The sequence below is a fragment of the Schistocerca nitens genome, chromosome 7 (assembly GCF_023898315.1).
Source record: "Schistocerca nitens isolate TAMUIC-IGC-003100 chromosome 7, iqSchNite1.1, whole genome shotgun sequence".
NCBI classification, from domain to species: domain Eukaryota; kingdom Metazoa; phylum Arthropoda; class Insecta; order Orthoptera; family Acrididae; genus Schistocerca; species Schistocerca nitens.
Window position 1 is genome coordinate 370,479,994 of NC_064620.1, and position 19,732 is coordinate 370,499,725.

At 42.7% G+C, this 19,732-nt stretch overlaps 1 protein-coding gene across 5 annotated transcripts in view; it reads left to right on the top strand.

Annotated features, from left to right (window-relative positions):
• LOC126194736 (histone acetyltransferase KAT6A-like) overlaps positions 1 to 19,732 on the top strand; it is a 72,204-nt gene that overhangs the window by 38,311 nt on the left and 14,161 nt on the right. For all 5 annotated transcript variants that reach the window (XM_049932992.1, XM_049932993.1, XM_049932991.1 and 2 more), the window contains exon 8: positions 5,545 to 6,200. In XM_049932992.1, coding sequence (XP_049788949.1) covers positions 5,545 to 6,200 — 656 coding nt within the window. The remainder of the gene's footprint in view (positions 1 to 5,544; positions 6,201 to 19,732) is intronic.

A 19,732-nucleotide genomic window follows, 5' to 3' on the forward strand; every position in this document is an offset into this window, starting at 1 on the left:
ATATGAGATTAATCCATTGTGTTACCCTGTCCTCTATGAACCAATCATTTTCGTTAGCAAGTACAATAACTCTTCTTGGGAGTACCTGAGGTTAGGTAACGTCTTGTGTTTAAAAACAATGAATGTGACAGTTTATGGCTATCAGTTGAACAAGCAAGCATGACAGACATGCACTGCTTTCAACCATTTGTGGACAGTGTCTTGACACCTTTGCTTCCATTTGCTTCTGCTGTGTAATTTGTTGGCATATTGAGATACACCAGAGTTTGGTCCGCATTACTTATCTGATCAAGAAGGTAATTATTTTCAGTGCGCCATTTGACTTTGAAGTGCTGAAGTTTTGATGAGTTTTCCTCATAGTTTTGTGGAAGCTTCCATGCAATTGAAGTGTGGATATGAAGAAAAAATCCCCAGTGTTTCATGAAATGGGCAGTACAGTTGCAACTTCCTTTGAAATATATATATATATATATATATATATATATATATATATATATATATATATATATATATATATATATATATATATATATATATATAAAACAAAGATGTTGCCTCATCAGGAAAGAGGGAAGGAGAGGGAAAGACGAAAGGATGTGGGTTTTAGGGGAGAGGGTAAGGAGTCATTCCAATCCCGGGAGCGGAAAGACTTACCTTAGGGGGAAAAAAGGACAGGTATACACTCGCACACACACACATGTCCATCCACACATATACAGACACAATGTCTGTGTGTATGTTTGTGTTTGTTTGTGTGTCTGTCGACCTGCCCGCACTTTCATTTGGTAAGTCACATCATCTTTGTTTATATATATATATATAATATTTTTTTAGCAACTTTGTGTGGTTGAACTTGGATAATTTATACACTTACTGGTAAGTGCACAAGATCATTCAGCACAGCTTTCAACAGTATAACAGTGGCCATGAAATGCCCCAGAAAATGTTTTTCTATTGCTGGAACAAGCTAAAAGTTATTCCTGTTTCGGTCTCAGTCCAGGATGTAGCTAGGCGAGCACAAGCACTCATGTTCACTTACCACCTGTGTAGTGAGAGAAAGTGCAAACCATGTGCTGTCTTCAGAGAAAGAACAATACATGAAGTTCGCCGTAATTTTAAACGCAAGTGTGTGTACTTAACGATGCAGTACTTCTTAAAGTGGAGAGAAGCTCTTTTACAATTAATGACAGTAGAATTATGGCTGGGGTAGAAACTTAAAGAGCGATCACACAAATCGGCATCAATTTATAACACATCAGTGCAGGGTACCTAACTATAGTTAGAATTTAAAGATCTGCAGTGTGACAGCTAGTTCAATGATAAGTTTCGTATACAAATACATCTTGTATACTCGCATAAAAATTTTGTTCAAGATAAATTTCCACAACTTTAAAAGTTTACAGCTACAATTGTGTAAATGTTTGGACCTAAATTTTTGTGTCAGCAACTTCTTGTCACATTGAGAGAACGAAATCTCCCCACAGAAATTTACTGACAGGCTTCAGTTTAAAAGCTTATCTTAGAATTAGCGATGTTTAGAAGGTGATACCAGACATAGACGCTTTAGTGAAAAGCAAATTAGGTAGTATCCAGTGAGATAGAATGTTTCTATGTTTAATGTCTGAATAAAATAGTTCTGAAATTATGTTGATGTCAATTTAAACTTTGTCCAAAAATTACATTCATTGTAAGGCTGCAGCAGTAAAGAAATATGTTTCATACTTAGCTGCACAGTGTTCTTTGCCTCATCAATTAAAAGGCAAGTAATTGATAATTGACATTTCATTGCCATTTCTCATCAGTGCAATAGTTTTAGGAAACAAATTTGCATCAAAAAGCGTTTATTAGATGCTGTGAAAAATACATCTCTGCAGAACTATTAGCAGTCGTAGAATAGACTCTTTGAGAGCAGTTTCTCTTGCTGGGTTGCCATGTTCTGATTCCTCCTCCCATCCCCTGCTCTTGCATTACTTGCTGTGAGCTGGCTTTTTGCTCACTGCTGAGGCATGAGTGGAAGCCAGCTTGCATGAAAAGATTGGTGAACGGGCATGCATCTTGTTGATCCCGTATCAAAGATGAGCAGCACAGTTTGATATTTTCTCGCCGAGAGAAATCATTTTTCTTTTCAACTTTGTAGTAGTGAACATGCTTCATTGTAATAGACTAAAACATGAAACTTCACAAAAGTGCTACAGTAGACTGAAACAAAAGGTGAAATCCAAATGTATCACCTGCAAACGTAGCGAGCTCTGCTCTCATTGTCCTAGAGTGTCAGTGGAAGAAACACAAAGTTAGGAAGTGGGGGAGGGGGCGCTCAGTGCAACAGTAAAGTTTCGCCAGTTGCTTGCAGCATGGATATCATATGATTTGTATTGATGATCTGCTATAGTAGAAATGTTTCACGGAAGTAACAAGCGATTAACGTCTTATGGTCTGGGTTCACAATTGTGTAGAATTTTTTAAAGGGCATATTTGACATTGACTGTAGAAATCATTTATTTCATGGTTGCAGTTTCAGCCTTTGCGCCGTTTTAAAATGACACTGCAAAAGATTTTAGTTCAGCACATGTCAGACTTTAAAATCCTATGATATGTTTAGTAGTCATCCTCAAAATTAAGCTTTTTCACAGTAGAAATACAGTAACATCAAACAGATGCAAAGCTCTGCACATGTTGAAATGATGTAAAGTATGTGAACTGTTACCAATGTTAACATCCTTAACATAAGTCACTACAGATCAGTGTTCTAAAACACTGTTTGTGTGTGGACTCACAAATACCATGGCGTTTTGCCATTTTTTACTTTTAAGTATGAAAATTGAATTGTACCCTTAACAAAATAAAGCAGCTGCCAACCAGGCCTTTGGTTGATTCTTGTAAAATACAGGACTTTTTTTAAACACTTTTGAAAGCCTGATTTTCCTATCAGCAAAAGGGTATTGTGGTTTCCCATAGACTTAGCAACGTTTAGCACAGTAACATGGTCTTTACTAACCATACGGCCAGGAGCACTAGTTTCCCTTTTAGAATCTAAAGTTGTTTCAGGCAGAGCCTTCCAAATAAGGCCTGTCTCATCTGAATTGTATAAAAGTTCAAGATGATAAGATTCTGCTTTAATTTTAAAGTTTTCAATAAACTTTTCTGCTGCTTTTGGCTCTGTTAGTTTTTCTGCACGTAAATACAACATAGCCAACCATTGCTCCCTTTAAATGAAGATACACTTTTGATTTTTTTCAGCTAAAAGATTTTACAAACAATTGACCCAGAAAGAGGTTTCCTAATGCTCATTGCTGCAAAAAACCACTTGAATAAGTCCTCTTCAAGCTCTTTGTTTTCTGCTGTATTCATAACTTTTTTTGACAAACTCCCATCTTAATTTTCAAGAACAGAGGCAGATTTTAAATTTGTGGCCTTTTTTATGTCTGAAATTGGTGATGCGCGCGCGCACGCACACACACACACACACACACACACACACACACAAAGGAAAAGACACGGTAGACAGAACACAATGACAAATCAGTGTATATCTTAAGGTTCTGATACAAACTGATGTAAGCCACACTGTATGGCAGAAACCACAAACACTGCAATTTGTGCATTGTACATAAATAGTAGGCATACTGTATTTGTTGTTCGGTGGAAGATTTTGTCTTGTATCGCTTTCACTTTGGATAGACTTTAAAGCAATAAAGAAATGCACATTGTATGGTATTCTGTTGTAACTGTTTAACAGAACCAACAGTTTTAGTTGTATGGAACAAATTTCTTTTTCCTCAAAGCCATCCAGATAATTGAAGCTCTACTGTACTTCATGACTTAAAGGCCTTGACATAACATTGCAATAATAAACAGGCAAATGTAAGCACAAGTGGAAAGCTTGGAGGTGATACCCTGAATCATAACAAACATTCCAAGTATCCAACTGTGACATACAACTGCATTATCAGCTACAGAAAACACCTTGAGAATACCACAGCAAAAAAAAAAAAAACTCAAAATAACATAATTCAGAAACTTTGTGGAACTACAAGGGAAGCAACTGCTGGCATAGTTGAGTTGTTGTTGTTCCACGCTTGTTGATAGAACAGTTGAACACCACCGTGAGTTTGATCTGTGGTGCCATTGGATCCACATCTTCATTTTGACTTCAAGTATTGTGTAACTTGGTACCTCCAGAGGTGCATAGAAAAGTAGCAATCACATGCAAATTTAGAAAAATCGGAAATCAAGGTCTACCAGCCCATGAAGGTCTCCCACAACTAAACTGCCGACATCTTAAAGTGCCTACAATGTTGCTGTTTGTGGGTAAAACAACTTCAAAGAGATGGTTATAGAACAGAGGATCATTGGGTGCACGAGTGGAATGGAAAAACAAATGAACTGCTACAATAATGATTCCAGAACTAGAACCTAAGCATATCAGTAACTGAATGAAACCAAAGACAGTAGATGGCATTAAATGGGATGTGCTGTTGGCATGGCAAGTGCACAGAATCGATACTGAGGAAAACTGATATATTCAGACTTCGACTGTGGTGCATAGAGACAGTCCGTGAAACTTCTTCATAGTGAAAGCTCTTTGCGCTCTTATAATGGAAAAATCTGCATTGGTGCTAGAATGGAATGAATATCTAGATTTGACAAAATTTCTTTTATGTTTGTATTTTGTTTGAAAATTGTCAATTCTTTTCAGTTTTGTGTATTTTCTGTCTATTATGTCTGTACTTCTATTGCGTGAAATACCATAAGCTAAATAAATAAAGCATTTGTCTATTGTGAGGATGAGAGGAGGCACAACAGGATCCTTTTCTTCCTCTGATTGACCTGCCCGTCCTTTTTAACATTCCTCAATCTGTTTTAACCTCTGTGAGTAAGGAACTACTAGTTTAGTGTTGTGTTTTTATATGAGCCTGTCGCCAGTACTACTATTTCACCGTCTGGAGTATGGATGTGCATACTGGTCTGTAATTCAGCTTAATAATAGTGTAGTTTGCTTGGGTGAATTTTTCTTTTGATAAAATTAATTCCCCTTTTGGTAAGATTCTGTTATGTAAGTGTTAGCTCTGTGCTTGCCTGTCATGTTTTTCATCATTTTGTGGTCATTTTACATTCTCTGTAATCTTTCTCTTGTGGTCAGGACCCTTTTTTCATGTTAAGTGATCCTTATCTGTGTGTATTGATAGTTTTTTTCCTATTTAGCAATCCTCTTTTTTCTTTGGTTGGTGACCTCTTGACTGTGTCTAAAGAAGAGCTATTATGGCACTAGTGGTCTTCTACTAAGTTACATATAATTTATTGGCACTTTTTTCCAACATAAAAACAACCTAGAGTTGCTATTGTACAGCCAAGTACCAATTGGGAAGAGGGCAGTACTCTCCAGTTGTTCACATACACAAACCTTTTTGTTGACCGTACTGTATTTTAGTTTATTGTTACAAATATGTTTATTACATTCTCTGAAATAAGAAACGATAACATTGTAATAATGTTTGTCAAAACAGTAATTTTGCTTGCAGTGTAATATCAATTTTCATGTTACAGGGGAGTATGAATAACACAAATCGATCTGAAATGATCCAGTTAACTGATTCAATTACATTGTCAGTTAGACAACAGAAACAAGTGGGTGGTGTTAATGGAGGACAAGTTGTTGGGGGACGCGGAAGAAACAAAGCAAATGAAGTGGCGAACGTGCTGGCATCAAGAGGAATTACAGTGACACCAGCAGCTGACACATCTAGAGGTGCAAACGTTCAGGCACAGACGAGTCCATTGCGTGGCAATCGCGGATCGGTTGCACAGACTGTACAACAGCAAGTTCCTACCCTCAATCTCAATGCAGCCATCTCAATCATTCGTACAGATAATGGAGGGGGCTCTCCTGTTCGGCAACGACAAAGGCCTGCACAGCCAGCAGGAACAGCATCTTTCGCTGTTCCTCAAGGTCGAAGTCCTGGACGCCCGCAGCAAATATCACAGGTGGAACGACCACCGAGACCTCCCACTGTTGATCTGACTGGTGACAATCCACCTTCCGCTCTCCACCATCTGCCAATGAGAAGAGGTCGTGGACGGGGTGCCAATATTGGTGGACGTTTTACATGTCAAATATGTGATAAACAGTTTGCTTCTCAGGAAACTTTAAACCAGCATATGAACATCACACATCGCAGTCCGCCTAACAAATTGCCTTACAGGTGAGTTCTAAATACAATTTCACTAAAAGAATCATGACAGTACCATTTAAATATCACTGCATTTCAGTTGCTACATTGTACATTGACTGTGTAATATTTAGTTATTCATGTAATTTATATATTTTGTATGTATTTCTTTCTTTGTGTAATAGCATTTTTTTAAATTCAATTTTTCGCTTCCCTTTGGAGTCATATTTCAACTTCTATAGATTTCCGTTCTGTCTCATTTATATATAACATTGATTTTTCACCTGAAAACAAATTATGTATGTTTTTCTCATTCTCATACAGCAGTTTCTAAGTGCAAAACTCACATGTGCCATACAAAGATTAATATTCTGGCTGGTAGTTATTGAGGGAACTCTGACAGCACAACAGTACATCTTGGACATCATTCATCTCATATGTTATCTCTTGTGCACTGCATCTCATGTTATCTCTCATGCACTGGTATTATGATGCCATTTTTCAAAAGGACAGTGCTCATCTTCACAACATGTGTGTGTGTGAGCTGCCTGCATAATGTTGACATACGTGCATGGCTAGCAGCATCCCCAGATCTCTCTTCAATATAGTATGTGTGAGACTAGACACACCAACTCTGCCCAGTGCCAGTTTCCAGAAGATAAGGAACCAGTTACAATGATTGCCTCCAGCTTGCTACTGGAGAGAATACAATATATTTATGACACCCTTTCCAAACAAGTCAGGACATCCATCTAGGCATGATGGGGTGCAATGTTGTACCGATAAGTGGGCTCAAACTTCAAAGTTCTTTGTAATTTTGACTTGATTTTGTAATCAGTGAAATAATGTCACATACTTTCTCATCTGGAGAAGTTTAGTATTGCTTCCTCCTTCCCTTCTGGGTATTTCACTCTTTTTGTCGGGAAATGTAGTTTTCATTAAACTTATGTTCACTGACGACACAAAATTAAGTGTGAATGTTAGTAAATTCTGTCAGTATTTGTTAAATTTTAACAATGTCTTTGAAAATGACCCCATTGCCAATCCCACACGCAGTACAAATGTTTGATGTTAATGATATTTCTCATTATCCTGCATTAATAGTGTATACTCAATGAGTATGACGCATATTTGGCGATGAAAAGGACATAAAGCACACATTGCAGCTGTGTCATGCTCTCTCTCTCTCTCTCTCTCTCTCTCTCTCTCTCTCTCTCTCTCTCTCTCTCTGGATAATAGCAGTGAATTAGGAGGAGTAATATAAATCTCTCACATGAGCAGTTAGTTTCTATTAAGTAGAATTTCAGATGCAGATGTTGCTTGCAAACTTTCCTTTGGGTCTGTTATGCGTATGAAAATAATGTTATGAATATAATAGAGGGAAACATTCCACGTGGGAAAAATTGTTTTCCCCCTAAGGTAAGTCTTTCCGCTCCCGGGATTGGAATGACTCCTTACCCTCTCCCTTAAAACCCACATCCTTTCGTCTTTCCCTCTCCTTCCCTCTTTCCTGAAGAAGCAACCGTTGATTGCAAAAGCTTGAATTTCGTGTGTATGTTTGTGTTTGTTTGTGTGTCTATCAACATGCCAGTGCTTTTGTTTGATAAGTCACATCATCTTTGTTTTTTGAAAATAATGTTATGATCATTTGAAAGTTAACATGTCTGCTGGGAGAATTGGCATGGCCATCAAGACACAAGGTGGGTGCTTGTAAGCTGGCATGAGTCACGAGTTGAAATATATGAATATTTGTACAAAATCTTATAGTTCATCATCTGTATTTACATAATAATCAGAAGCATTATTTCAAACCATTTTTATAACTCCTCTGATTTATTACTTATGGTATCAATTAAAACATATCTTTGACAAAGAATGAAAGCCTCAAAAAAATTATCAGATAAATTCAGAAAGAAATTCAAAAATATATGCATGAAAGGCAACATGCAGCCTATCCTCTAATAAATATAAAATTGTTTTCAAAATGACTGCATTGTTGTTAGTTTCAACTGTGCTTTTATTGATGTAAAGAAAATAAAAAAATAATAATAATAATTAAAAAAAAATGCAGCGTCACAAAGCAGTTTGGAAGTAAGCTGCAATCAACAGTGCCAAACAAAGTTATAGCTAAAAAAAATGCGCGTGCAGATGGTGTTCCGATGTGTGTGAAACACAGACATGAAATACCATAAGTAAAACCAACATATTTTGTGACTAACTGTTTTTCGATCCGGAAAGCAAGCCAAATTGTAAATATCTTTCATAACAGACTGTATTTGCAAAGACAGATTTGAAATACAATCAGTGTATATAAAGCAACTATAGATAGTGTGGCCACACAAATGAAGTTAATTTCTCAAACTAATTTATAAACAGTATAGCATGGCATTGCCTTCAAAACTTTTGGTTGGGCAGCTAGTTGGCATATAAATTTGTACTACTATGGTGGGTGTGGGCTCCGTATCTGTCTTGGCTACAATAATGTATTCACTATACTTTTCACAACAGTTTACCTGCATTCTTATTTTTTTATTTATTGAATCTACTCCTGCGTTACTCCTATTTGTTTTTGTATTTATAACCCAGTATTCACCTGAGCAGAAGTCCTGTTTCTTACAAGGAAAACTCCCCATCATACCTCCCTAAGGTTTAGTGGTCAATGGCCCAGTGGGTAGCCTGTTAAAAACAGAACACAGTTCAATCATGGAAACAGGAAGAAGTTGTACTGAACTGTAAAAAAAAAAAAAGCAAAAATAGAATCAGTGAGCAGTCCAAGAACAAGAAGTGCGATAAAGAGCAGCCTGAAACAGCAACGGCGTCGTGGGTAAGTGGTCGTGATATTGGACTGACAAGCGGGTGAGACGTGTTAAAAAAATCCCTCACGCCAAACCACCCCACCCCCCACCCCCACCCCTCATAATATTATGAACTAACCATCTGGTTACTGAAATGTTTGTTCTCTTTTTGCAGTCTTGGTAGTTATAATATTATAAGTTGGTTATTAGAAAACGAGTCACGTGGTAAGAATAGGTTATAATCGCAAATAAATGTGATTAATAGTGAGAGCAGGCTAAATACCACATAGATGTCTCATAGAAATGAAAGCAACAAATAAGCAGGAGTGAACTATGTTACAAAAAAGGAATTAAAGAGTCAAGACTTCCAGAACAAAATGCAACTTCAAAAACATTAAAAACATTTGTTTTGACAGAGCTCAGAGAAACTGTTTGATTGTGAAACTGTTGTGTTCATTTGTTGCAGCTTATGTGACCAATTACTGTGTTTTCAACATTCCCTTGAGAGTGACAAACTGTTGTGTTTTCATCATTTCCTTGGGAGTGATCATATTCACATTCATATGAATATCTCGGGCAAGGAGGCATATCTCACTACTCACTCACTAGTCACACAAATTAGGTGCGTTGATAAGAGATTTCTATCATAAAACACATGTACAGCTACTAATGACTTGTATGACACACCAGATGTGTTTTCCAGTGGAGGATTCGATTGTCTTATTGCTTTGTCATCAAAAGTTTGCAGTTCCATTTCAAAAGTCACTTTCTTCTGAGAGTAGTTGTGCAGAATCAACTGTCATTATAGGTCCCAACCTTACACATCGCTGTTGCAAAAGGACATTACACCATGACACACACACACACAAATTTGAATAAAGCAAACTGCGAAGAAGAAAAAAAAATTGGCACGAGGGAGGTTTGAATACTGCAGTTCAACACCGTAACCACTTAGCCACTACACCATTTACCTTTATGGCTGCTCTGTATTGCACTTCTTGTTCTTGGACCATACACTGTTCCTTTTTTTTTTCCCCCTCCATGGTCCAGTACACCTTCTTCCTGTCTTCATGCTTGATTTGTGTTCAGTTTTTGACAGGCTGTTCACTGGGCCCTCTTACCACTAAATCCGAGGGGGGCTGCGATGGTAAGCATTCCTTGTTAGTACCACAAAGGTACTAAGCCAAAACAAGGAAGTGAAAATAAAAATTACGGTACACCATTTCTTTTTGTTTATTTTATTTCTTATTTTATTGTTAAAATGTTGAGAAACAATAAGTGGCATGTTTAGAGTACGTGTAATGTTAACCTTTTTAAGCAGATACTTTATATCATTGAAACAGTTTGTAATTTTGATTACACATATAATGTTAAAAATAAAATTTGCCCAAGAAGCTTCTTAAAAAAAGGTTATCGTCTTATATTCAGGGTCATCTTTTACTTCGGTAAATACAGTAAAACAGCATCTCCAAGACAGATTATGTCAACTTTCACTGATTGTTACCTGGGAGTTCTGACAACAAGAATTATTTGCTCTTTTATAGCCCACAGTTTCCAAGTTGTTGACTGTGTCTCTTCGGACAACATTATGAAAGAGGTATCTAGTAGGACTTACCATCCTTTTCTGGAATTTTTTTATTTATGGCATTATCTGATAAACTGCAAACTGGTCATTGGTCCCTTTCCTTGAGTATCTTTTTAATGGGGTGTGAGTTCTTCAGTGACATACCACTTACAGTCCCCAAATAGTTTGCAAAGTGGGCATTTCTGAAAAGGAAGCGGCACCAGTGGAAATAAATACAATTTAGATGTTTCAAGGATGTTTTTAGGGACATTCTGCCCAGTGCACCTGCAACAACTGTGTATAATCACCAGTCTTATGCCAAGTACCATATTTTACTTACAGTTTTACCGTTCTTATTATTAGATTGCGGAGTCAGACTAAAAAAGAATCTAGTTTATAAAACTAGACTGACCTTTAACTCATGAAAAATTGTCATCTGATCTTTCTGACACACTTGTTTGATTGTAGGTCATTTTAAAACTCCCTTCAGTGTGAATTCATGTTGGTTTCATCCATCATCTGTTTGTTCCATTTTCTAATATACACTTTGAATGGTTTATTTATTGAGATATTGCAGTTGTGAAGTAAGTCCTCCCGTAATAACATCAAGCTCCGTATTTCCCCGTGTCAGTTTATCTTTCACAGAATTTTTCAAATTTAATACTAATCCGATCTAGCACAAGAAGAGAACTCTTCTTCAATAAAGCACTGTTCCTTCTCTCCCACACTCTTAAGCCATATTTTCATACCAGCCACGTCCATCCAACTCTTTTCCTGTATGTGAACACCAGCACTTGCTGGAATTTCAGGTTTTGGCATTGTTTTGTGCTTGAAAAGGATCATTGGGTTTAGTACCATCAGTATAACCTGAAAGGACAACAGTGTAGAGCATTTTTCATGTCCACTTGTTTTTTTATTTACAGTTTTAGCACCTTCCACGGCAATAGCTCTGTTACTCGGCACATCAATTGTCTGTGGAGTTTCGTCCATATTTGCTATTTTGCTTAGTTCCACTGTTTTTCTTTGCATGTTGAATAATAAAACAATGGAGAGATGATGATTTCTCTTCATACTCTTGTGACATTGTAAGATACTTTGGTGTTGGTGGACTTGCTAATAAATGACACTTGATAAACCTATAGCACCAACCAACTCCACTCGTAAAATTTGTTAAGTTGCACTGTAGCAGTAGCTTACGAGCATGCGTTTGAATTATTTTTGTATTAATTCCAGTGCTATTTTGATGGTGTCCTTGAATCCATTTGAGTACATCATCTTCTAGTTTTGGCCATTTTGCATTCAGTCCTCATTTTGCACACCCCCCTGCGGGTTCGGGGGTAAGAATAGGCCCGCGGTATTCCTGCCTGTCGTAAGAGGCGACTAAAAGGAGTCTCATCTGTTTCGGCCTTTAATGTGATGGTTCCCTAAGGGGTTTGACCAATACCTTTCCAAATTTTCCGTTCGTGCGTACCATTTGGGGAAGGACGCCTTACGTGGTGCATCTTAAATCCATCTTGCCCTAAGATCTGGCACACCTGATATTTTCATGGAGTTGGACTTACATAGAGCTTCCGGCCACATCCGCTGCAGTGTGTTCTGGATAGCATACATTCCCTCCATTGTGCACTTCCATCTTTGCCATTTTGATGTACATGGATATTTCGACACCCGACATCCAGCACGGTAGCCAGTCCATTGTGGTGGGGTCGTCATGTACCCTCTTGGTGGTAGCCCCCTGACTACACAGGGATCGCACTGCAGATGCTTGAGCTGCTACCTCCCCACGTATGCCGAGGAGTAGATGCTTATCCCTCTGGGGCATCGGGACTCCCGGCAAAGGCCATCCTGCCAGGTGGTCTTTGCTGTGGCTGGCTGGCGCCCATGGGGAGAGCCCCTGGTCGGAGTGGGTGGCATCAGGGCGGATGACCCGCAATGAAGCGTGGTACATCATCTCTCGCTGGTGGGCCTCCACCAGCAGTCTCTAAGCGATCGAGGTCTAACCTCAACGGGAAGAAATTTGATCCAACATAATTTCCCTCCCTGGCCACTCCATGGGAGGAACGTATGGCTAAAGTAGGCAGTGGAGAATATTCACCCCGGCACCTCGTGTGTACGCGAGTTGATGGGGAATCGTTTATGTCGACCAAGCCCCAATTTTTTGTGGAGCACATAGAGGTCAAGTTCGGGGAGGTGGAGGGCTTGTCTAAAATGCGCTCTGGTTCCGTTCTAATCCAGACAGCATCCTCTGCCCAGTCACGGAGGTTGCTCGCTTGCAATAAGTTAGGGGACGTTTCTGTCAGCATCACGCCGCATAAGAGTCTCAACATGGTCCAGGGTATTATATTCCATAGGGATCTCCTTCTGCAGTCGGACGATGAACTACGCGCCAACCTAGAAAGACGGGGTGTTCACTTCGTCCGGCGCGTCCATCGGGGTCCGAGGGATAATCAGGTGGCCACCGGTGCCTTCATCTTGGCCTTACCCGAAAAGGTCAAGGTGATGGTTTACTGCTGTGATGTGAAACCATATATCCCTCCTCCGATGTGGTGTTTTAAATGCTGGAAGCTTGGGCACATGTCATCCCGCTATACTTCCAGCATCACATGTCGAGATTGTGGATGTCCTTCGCATCCCAATACTCCATGTGCTCCGCCTCCCATCTGTGTTAACTGCAGAGAACACCATTCCTCCTACTTGCTGGACTGTCGGATATTCCAGAAAGAACGGAAGATAATGGAATATAAGACCCTGGACCGCCTGACCTACTCAGAGGCCAGGCGGAAATATGAGAGGCTCCATCCTGTGCCAATGACGTCGACGTACGCCGCTGCTGCTACGACGGTTCTCCCATCTCCTGTGTCGTCCTGTCCAGTTGGATCTATGATTGGTCAAAATCCACTAGCCCCCTTGAGTGTGGGGGGCACTTCACACCCTGTTGCTCCTGCTCCATCTACTTCAGCAGTAACACCCCCCCAACCATCGGGGACATCAGTTCCCCCTTCCCAGCCGGAGAAGCGTAAGACTTCTTCGGCTACTCTCACCAGGAAGGGGTCCCCTTCGCAAGTTCCGACCAATGGAAAAGCGGACACCCGCAAGTGGCTGAAACAACCACCAGTCCCTGGTCGTAGGGCCTCACGGTCGTCGTCCGTCCCTGAGACTGACCCGGTGAAGCCCTCCAAGCCTGAACCACCGAAGGCACAGCGAGAGAAACAGAAAAAGAAGGAAGTCCCCAAGGCTAACGACATTGCGGTGGCACCCATCCCACCGCTTCCTACAAGCTCTGCGTCTGAGGACGAGGTGGAGATTCTGGCGTCCGCTGAGGACCTCGATCTCGCCGGTCCCTCAGACGCCATGGAAAGCACTAGCACAGGTGCTCAGTCGGAGGTAGCAGGTGACCCAGCGGCGTAATCTGCCTTCGCAGTCCCGTCACGCCTTTCTCAGACATGGAAAATACCATCCTCCAGTGGAACTGCAGCGGTTTCTTCCACCATCTAGCTGAGCTCCGCCAACTTATCAGCCTTCACCTTTTCTTCTGCATTGCACTTCAGGAAACTTGGTTTCCAGCAATGCGAACCCCCGCTCTCCGTGGCTATCGGGGTTATTATAAGAACCGGGCAGCTTATGAAAGGTTGTCCGGTGGCGTCTGCATACATGTCCTTAACTCTCTTCACAGCTAGTCTGTCCCTCTACATACAGCTTTAGAGGCTGTCGCTGTTCGGGTGTGGACGCCACAGGCTGTTACTGTCTGCAGTCTTTACCTTCCACCAGATGGTGATGTCGCGCAGCATGTCCTGGCTGCGCTGATAGCCCAATTGCCGCCACCTTTCTTGTTACTGGGCGACTTCAACGCCCATAACCCTCTGTGGGGTGGGTCAGTGGCAACAGGTCGAGGCGCCACCGTTGAGCATTTATTGGCGCAGCTCAATCTCTCGATTTTAAATGATGGTGCCTCCACACACTTCAATGTGGCGCATGGCACATACTCCGCCATTGACCTATCGATCTGTAGCCATAGCCTCTTACCGTCTATCCAGTGGCGAGTGCATGACGACCTGTGTGGTAGTGACCACTTTCCGATCTTTCTGTCACTGCCACAGCGTCAGTCTTCTGGGCGGCCTTGCAGGTGGGCTATGAATAAGGCTGACTGGGACTTGTTTTCCTCCACTGCCGCTATTGAGCCTCTCTCTAGTGATGACATTGATGCGGTGGTTCATTCGGTCACCACCGGCATCATTACTGCCGCCGTATCTGCCATTCCGCGTTCTTCTGGGTCCCCTCGGCGGCGGACTGTGCCTTGGTGGTCGCCTGAGATCGCTGAAGCGATTAAAGATCGCCAGCGGGCGCTACAGCGTCACAAGCGACATCCCTGCATTGAACACCTCATCACCTTCAAACGGCTGCGTGCGCGGGCTCGCCGCCTTATCCGCCAAAGCAAGCAGGAGTGCTGGGAGCGGTATGTGTCCACCATTGGCCTCCATGTCTCTCCATCGCAGGTCTGGGCCAAGATCCGACGCCTCTATGGCTATCGGATCCCTGTCAGCGTCCCTGCGCTCTCGCTGAATGGAGCAGTTTGTACAGACTCCGACGAAATTGCCAACAGCTTGGCAGAGCATTTTGCTCTTAGTTCCGCTTCTTCCAATTATCCACTGGCCTTCCGCTCCATTAAAGAGCGGATGGAACGTCGGAGCCTTTCTTTTCGCTCCCACCATTCTGAATCCTACAATGCTCCATTCAGTGAGTGGGAATTTCACAGTGCCCTTGCCGCTTGCCCTGATACCGCTCCTGGTCCAGATCGCATTCACTGTCAGATGCTGAAACACCTTTCAGTGGGCTGCAAGCGACGCCTCCTCGACCTTTACAACCATCTCTGGGTCGAGGGTGAGTTTCCGTCGCAATGGCGGGAAAGCATTGTCATCCCCGTTTTGAAACCGGGCAAGAGCCCTTTGGAGTTGGACAGCTACTGCCCCATTAGCCTCACCAACGTTCCTTGCAAGCTTCTCGAACGGATGGTGAGCCGGCGCTTGAATTGGGTACTGGAGACTCGGGGGCCTTCTGGCTCCGTCTCAGGGTGGGTTCCGTAAAGGCCGCTCCGCCACCGCCAATCTGGTGAGTCTGGAGTCGGCCATTCGTACTGCCTTTGCCCGTCGTCAGCACCTGGTCGCTGTCTTTTTCGGCATGCGGAAGGCGTATGATACGACATGGTGCCATCACATACTTTCTAAGCTTCGTGGATGGGGTCTTCGGGGCCCTCTGCCGATCTTTATCCGAAATTTTCTGTCGTATCGTATCTTCCGCGTGCAAGTCGCGGCCTCATATAGTTCCTCCCACGTCCAGGAGAACGGTGTGCCACAGGGTTCTGTTTTAAGTGTCTGCCTGTTTTTAATAGCCATTAACGGGCTCACTGCGGCCGTGGGAAATTCTGTCTCCGCTTCCCTGTATGCTGACGACTTCTGCCTTTACTACAGCTCTATTGGCATTGCAGCTGTTGAACGTCAGCTACAGGGCGCAATCCGCAAGGCGCAGTCTTGGGCTGTAGCCCATGGTTTTCAGTTTTCGGCTGCCAAGACCCGTGTTACGCATTTCTGCCGGCGCCGAACGGTCCATCCTGAGCCGCGGCTTTATCTTGACAATGACCTCTTTGCTGTGGTGGAGACCCACAGGTTTTTGGGTGTAGTTTTTGATGCCCGATTGACTTGGCTGCCTCATCTTCGGCAGCTTAAACAGGCGTGTTGGCGGCATCTAAATGCTCTGAGATGCTTGAGCCACACCCGCTGGGGCGCTGACCGATCCACCCTGTTACGGCTCTACCGGGCGTTAATCCAGTCTCGTCTGGATTCTGGGAGCCTGGCTTATGGCTCAGCATCCCCATCTGCGTTGCGGGTGCTGGACCCAATTCTCCACAGCGGGATACACCTTGCCACTGGTGCCTCCCGGACAAGCCCTGTGGACAGCATACTTGTGGAGGCAGGTGTCCCTCCACTGCGGTTACGACACCAACAATTTCTGGCTGCTTATGCTGCCCATGTTTTTAGCTTGCCTGGGCATCCAAATTATCGTGTCCTGTTCCCGCGGTCAGTCGTCCATCTGCCAGAACGTCGGCCCCAGTCGGGTTGTCCGATCGCCGTACGCGTCAGAGAGCTTCTCTCTGGGCTTGGGTTTTTCCCTGTTCCACCTCCTTTCCGGGCACCTCTGCGTACACCCCCGTGGTGGGTGCCTCGCCCTTGCCTTCGGCTCGAATTGGCACAGGGCTCGAAGGACTCAGTCCCTCCGGAGGCCTTCCAACGCCGCTTTTATTCCATTCTAGCCACGTATCAGGGCTCTGGCGTTGTTTACACTGACGGCTCGATGGTTGCTGGTCGTTTCGGTTATGCTCTGACTCTAGGGGACCACTATGAACAACATTCATTGCCAGCTGGCTGAGGTGTTTTTACTGCTGAGCTGGTCGCCATCTTTCGTGCCCTAGAGTATATCCGCTCCTGCTCAGGTGAGTCCTTCGTCATCTGTAGCAATTCCCTGAGCGGTTTACGAGCTCTCGACCAGTGTTTCCCTTGTTCTCGTCTGGTGACGGCTATCCATGAGTCCCTGCATACTCTTGCCTGTTGTGGCCGCTCTGTGGTCTTTGTGTGGACCCCCGGTCATGTAGGTATCCCGGGCAATGAACATGTTGACCGCCTGGCCAAACAGGCCACCAGTGAACCCATCCTGGACATTGGCCTCCCGGAGACTGATTTGCGGGCAGTCTTACGCCGCGAAGTTCTCTCGCTTTGGGACACTGAATGGCGCAATCTGCCCACGCCAAACAAACTCCGTTCTCTCAAGGCGACGACGCGTGTGTGGCAGTCGTCCATGCGAGCCACTTGCAGAGATTCAGTTGTTATTTGTCGGCTCCGCATTGGCCACACCCGACTGACACACAGTTATTTATTGCATCGTGAGGACCCGCCTCTGTCACTGCGGGGCGGTTTTGATGGTGGTGCACATTTTATTAACTTGTCCGCTTTTAGCTGTGCTCAGGCAGACATTTGTGCTGCCTGATACGCTCCCTGCCCTTTTAACTGATGACCCTGCTATGGCTGGCTTAGTTTTACGGTTTATTCAGGCAGGGGGTTTTTATCATTTAATCTAAGTGTTTCTGTTTTCTTTTATTGTTTTGTGTTGATTCTGGCCTTTGGCCTAAGATTTTAAGCTGAGTTTTTAATGTGTTCTAGGTGGTTGGCTTTTCCTTTTTATCTCTATGGTCGGCCAACCACCATCACACTCGGTGTGATTTTAGTTCGTTTAGTCCGGTCTTTGTCTCAGTTTCTCTTGTTCTGTGTCGTCTGTGCTCTCTTCTGTTAATCGGTTTTATTCCCTGTGGTTGTTTTTAGTACTTGGAAAAAGGGACCGATGACCATAGCAGTCTGGTCCCTTTAATCCCACAAACCAACCAACCAACCACCATCACACTCTGTGTGATTTTAATTTGTTTTGTCTCATCTCTGTCTTAGTATTTCTTGTCCTGTGTTGTCTGCCATGTTTCCTGTTGTCCATTTTTTCACCTCTTTGGGTGGTTTTTTTTTTTTTTACTAATTTTTCTCAGTCTTCTTTACTAGCCTGCCAGTCGTGAACGTTTTTTTCTGTTGATGGAGGGCTGAAATACTGCTCAGCTGCTCTGTTTCCATGTTCTTCTGCATATGCTATTACTTTCAATTTATAGCCCGCATCACACAAATACCTTTTATTTTTTTCCATTATGAAATATTGTACTGTACCAATAACACAAACCACTTCCAGTTCAAGTTCATTGGCACTGTACAATGCAGTGATGCATCATAGGCAAGACAGTGTTCTGGGTTTGTGATGGTGGGGAGGGAAAGATACAGTGTTAGCAAGCTTGTGAATCCTTGCATCTCGTGTTCGGCACATCAATACACTGCTGCTGCCAGTTGAATCCAATGTTACCAGATACAGAGAGGTTTCCCGTGGCATTTAATATATAGCCATTTTTAAGAGCAGTGGGAATTTTAAATCGAACACTGGACATTTTTATATTGATTTCAAGTGCATGTTATAGTTTGTAAAATAAGGTAGGAAAGAACAAGCTTTTATATTAAATCAAAACTACAGGTAATTCTACAGTAGTTGTCATTTGGCGTGAAAATTATGAAAGTTAATTCATGAAAATAGTGTTCTTAAATCAGTTATTAGGAACATTGTCTTACTACAAAATTGCTTGTAGAATGGATTAAAATGACATCATATGGAAGGAAATGCTTAAAAGCAACCAACAGTGAAATACAAAAGAAACTGAAAAACAAGAAAAATCAGGCGAAAGGATGGTTATAGACCAGAAAGCACAGTCAAGATGAGTGTTGTAAGAAACATTGAAGAGAAAGCTTTGTAGCCAAAGAGAGTGGTAAAATATGGTTCATATGGCTCTGAGCACTATGGGACTTAACTTCTGAGGTCATCAGTCCCCTAGAACTTAGAACTACTTAAACCTAACTAACCTAAGGACATGACACACATCCATGCCTGAGGCAGGATTCGAACCTGCGGTCGTAGCGGTCACGCGGTTCCAGACTGTAGCGCTTAGAGCTGCTCGGCCACTCCGGCCGCCAGAGTGGTAAAAGTGCAGGAAATAGGTTATAGAGTATGCTTTCTGTATTTCCTATTGCATTAAAGCATGTGAGAAAGCAAGGAGACCACAGAGGGTGTCCAGGCTAGAGGTATACAAAAGCATTTCTTTATATTTCAGTACCTACTAAGGTTTATAACTTTATTCATCCAACATTGTACACAGGAGCCCAAACATTTTTATGCCTGTTCATGCAGTTCAGCTTGGGCACTATTTATAGCTAGGTAAATTTCGAAATGGTACTCTACCTCTTGCCATATGTTCATAAGAATGATAGTGCTGCGGCCTCACTGTCGCGTAGAGCTATTGTCTCAGATCTACCGCATCTTGCGCTCTTGTTCTGTAAGCAGTGTCCTTGATGAACACTCACCGAAGTCCAGTAGGCTCGGATTGGGAGACCAAAGGGGCTAGGCAATGGGACCCCGACCCCCCCCCCCACACCCTCTTCCGATCCAACACTCAGGGAATGTCTCGTGAAAAAATGTGGTAGCATCCCCATGATGGTGAGGTGGGGCACCATCTTGCTCAAAAATGAGTTGGGAGTCATCTGTGGAACTACATAGTTGGCCAATATGTCGAGTGGGTGTGC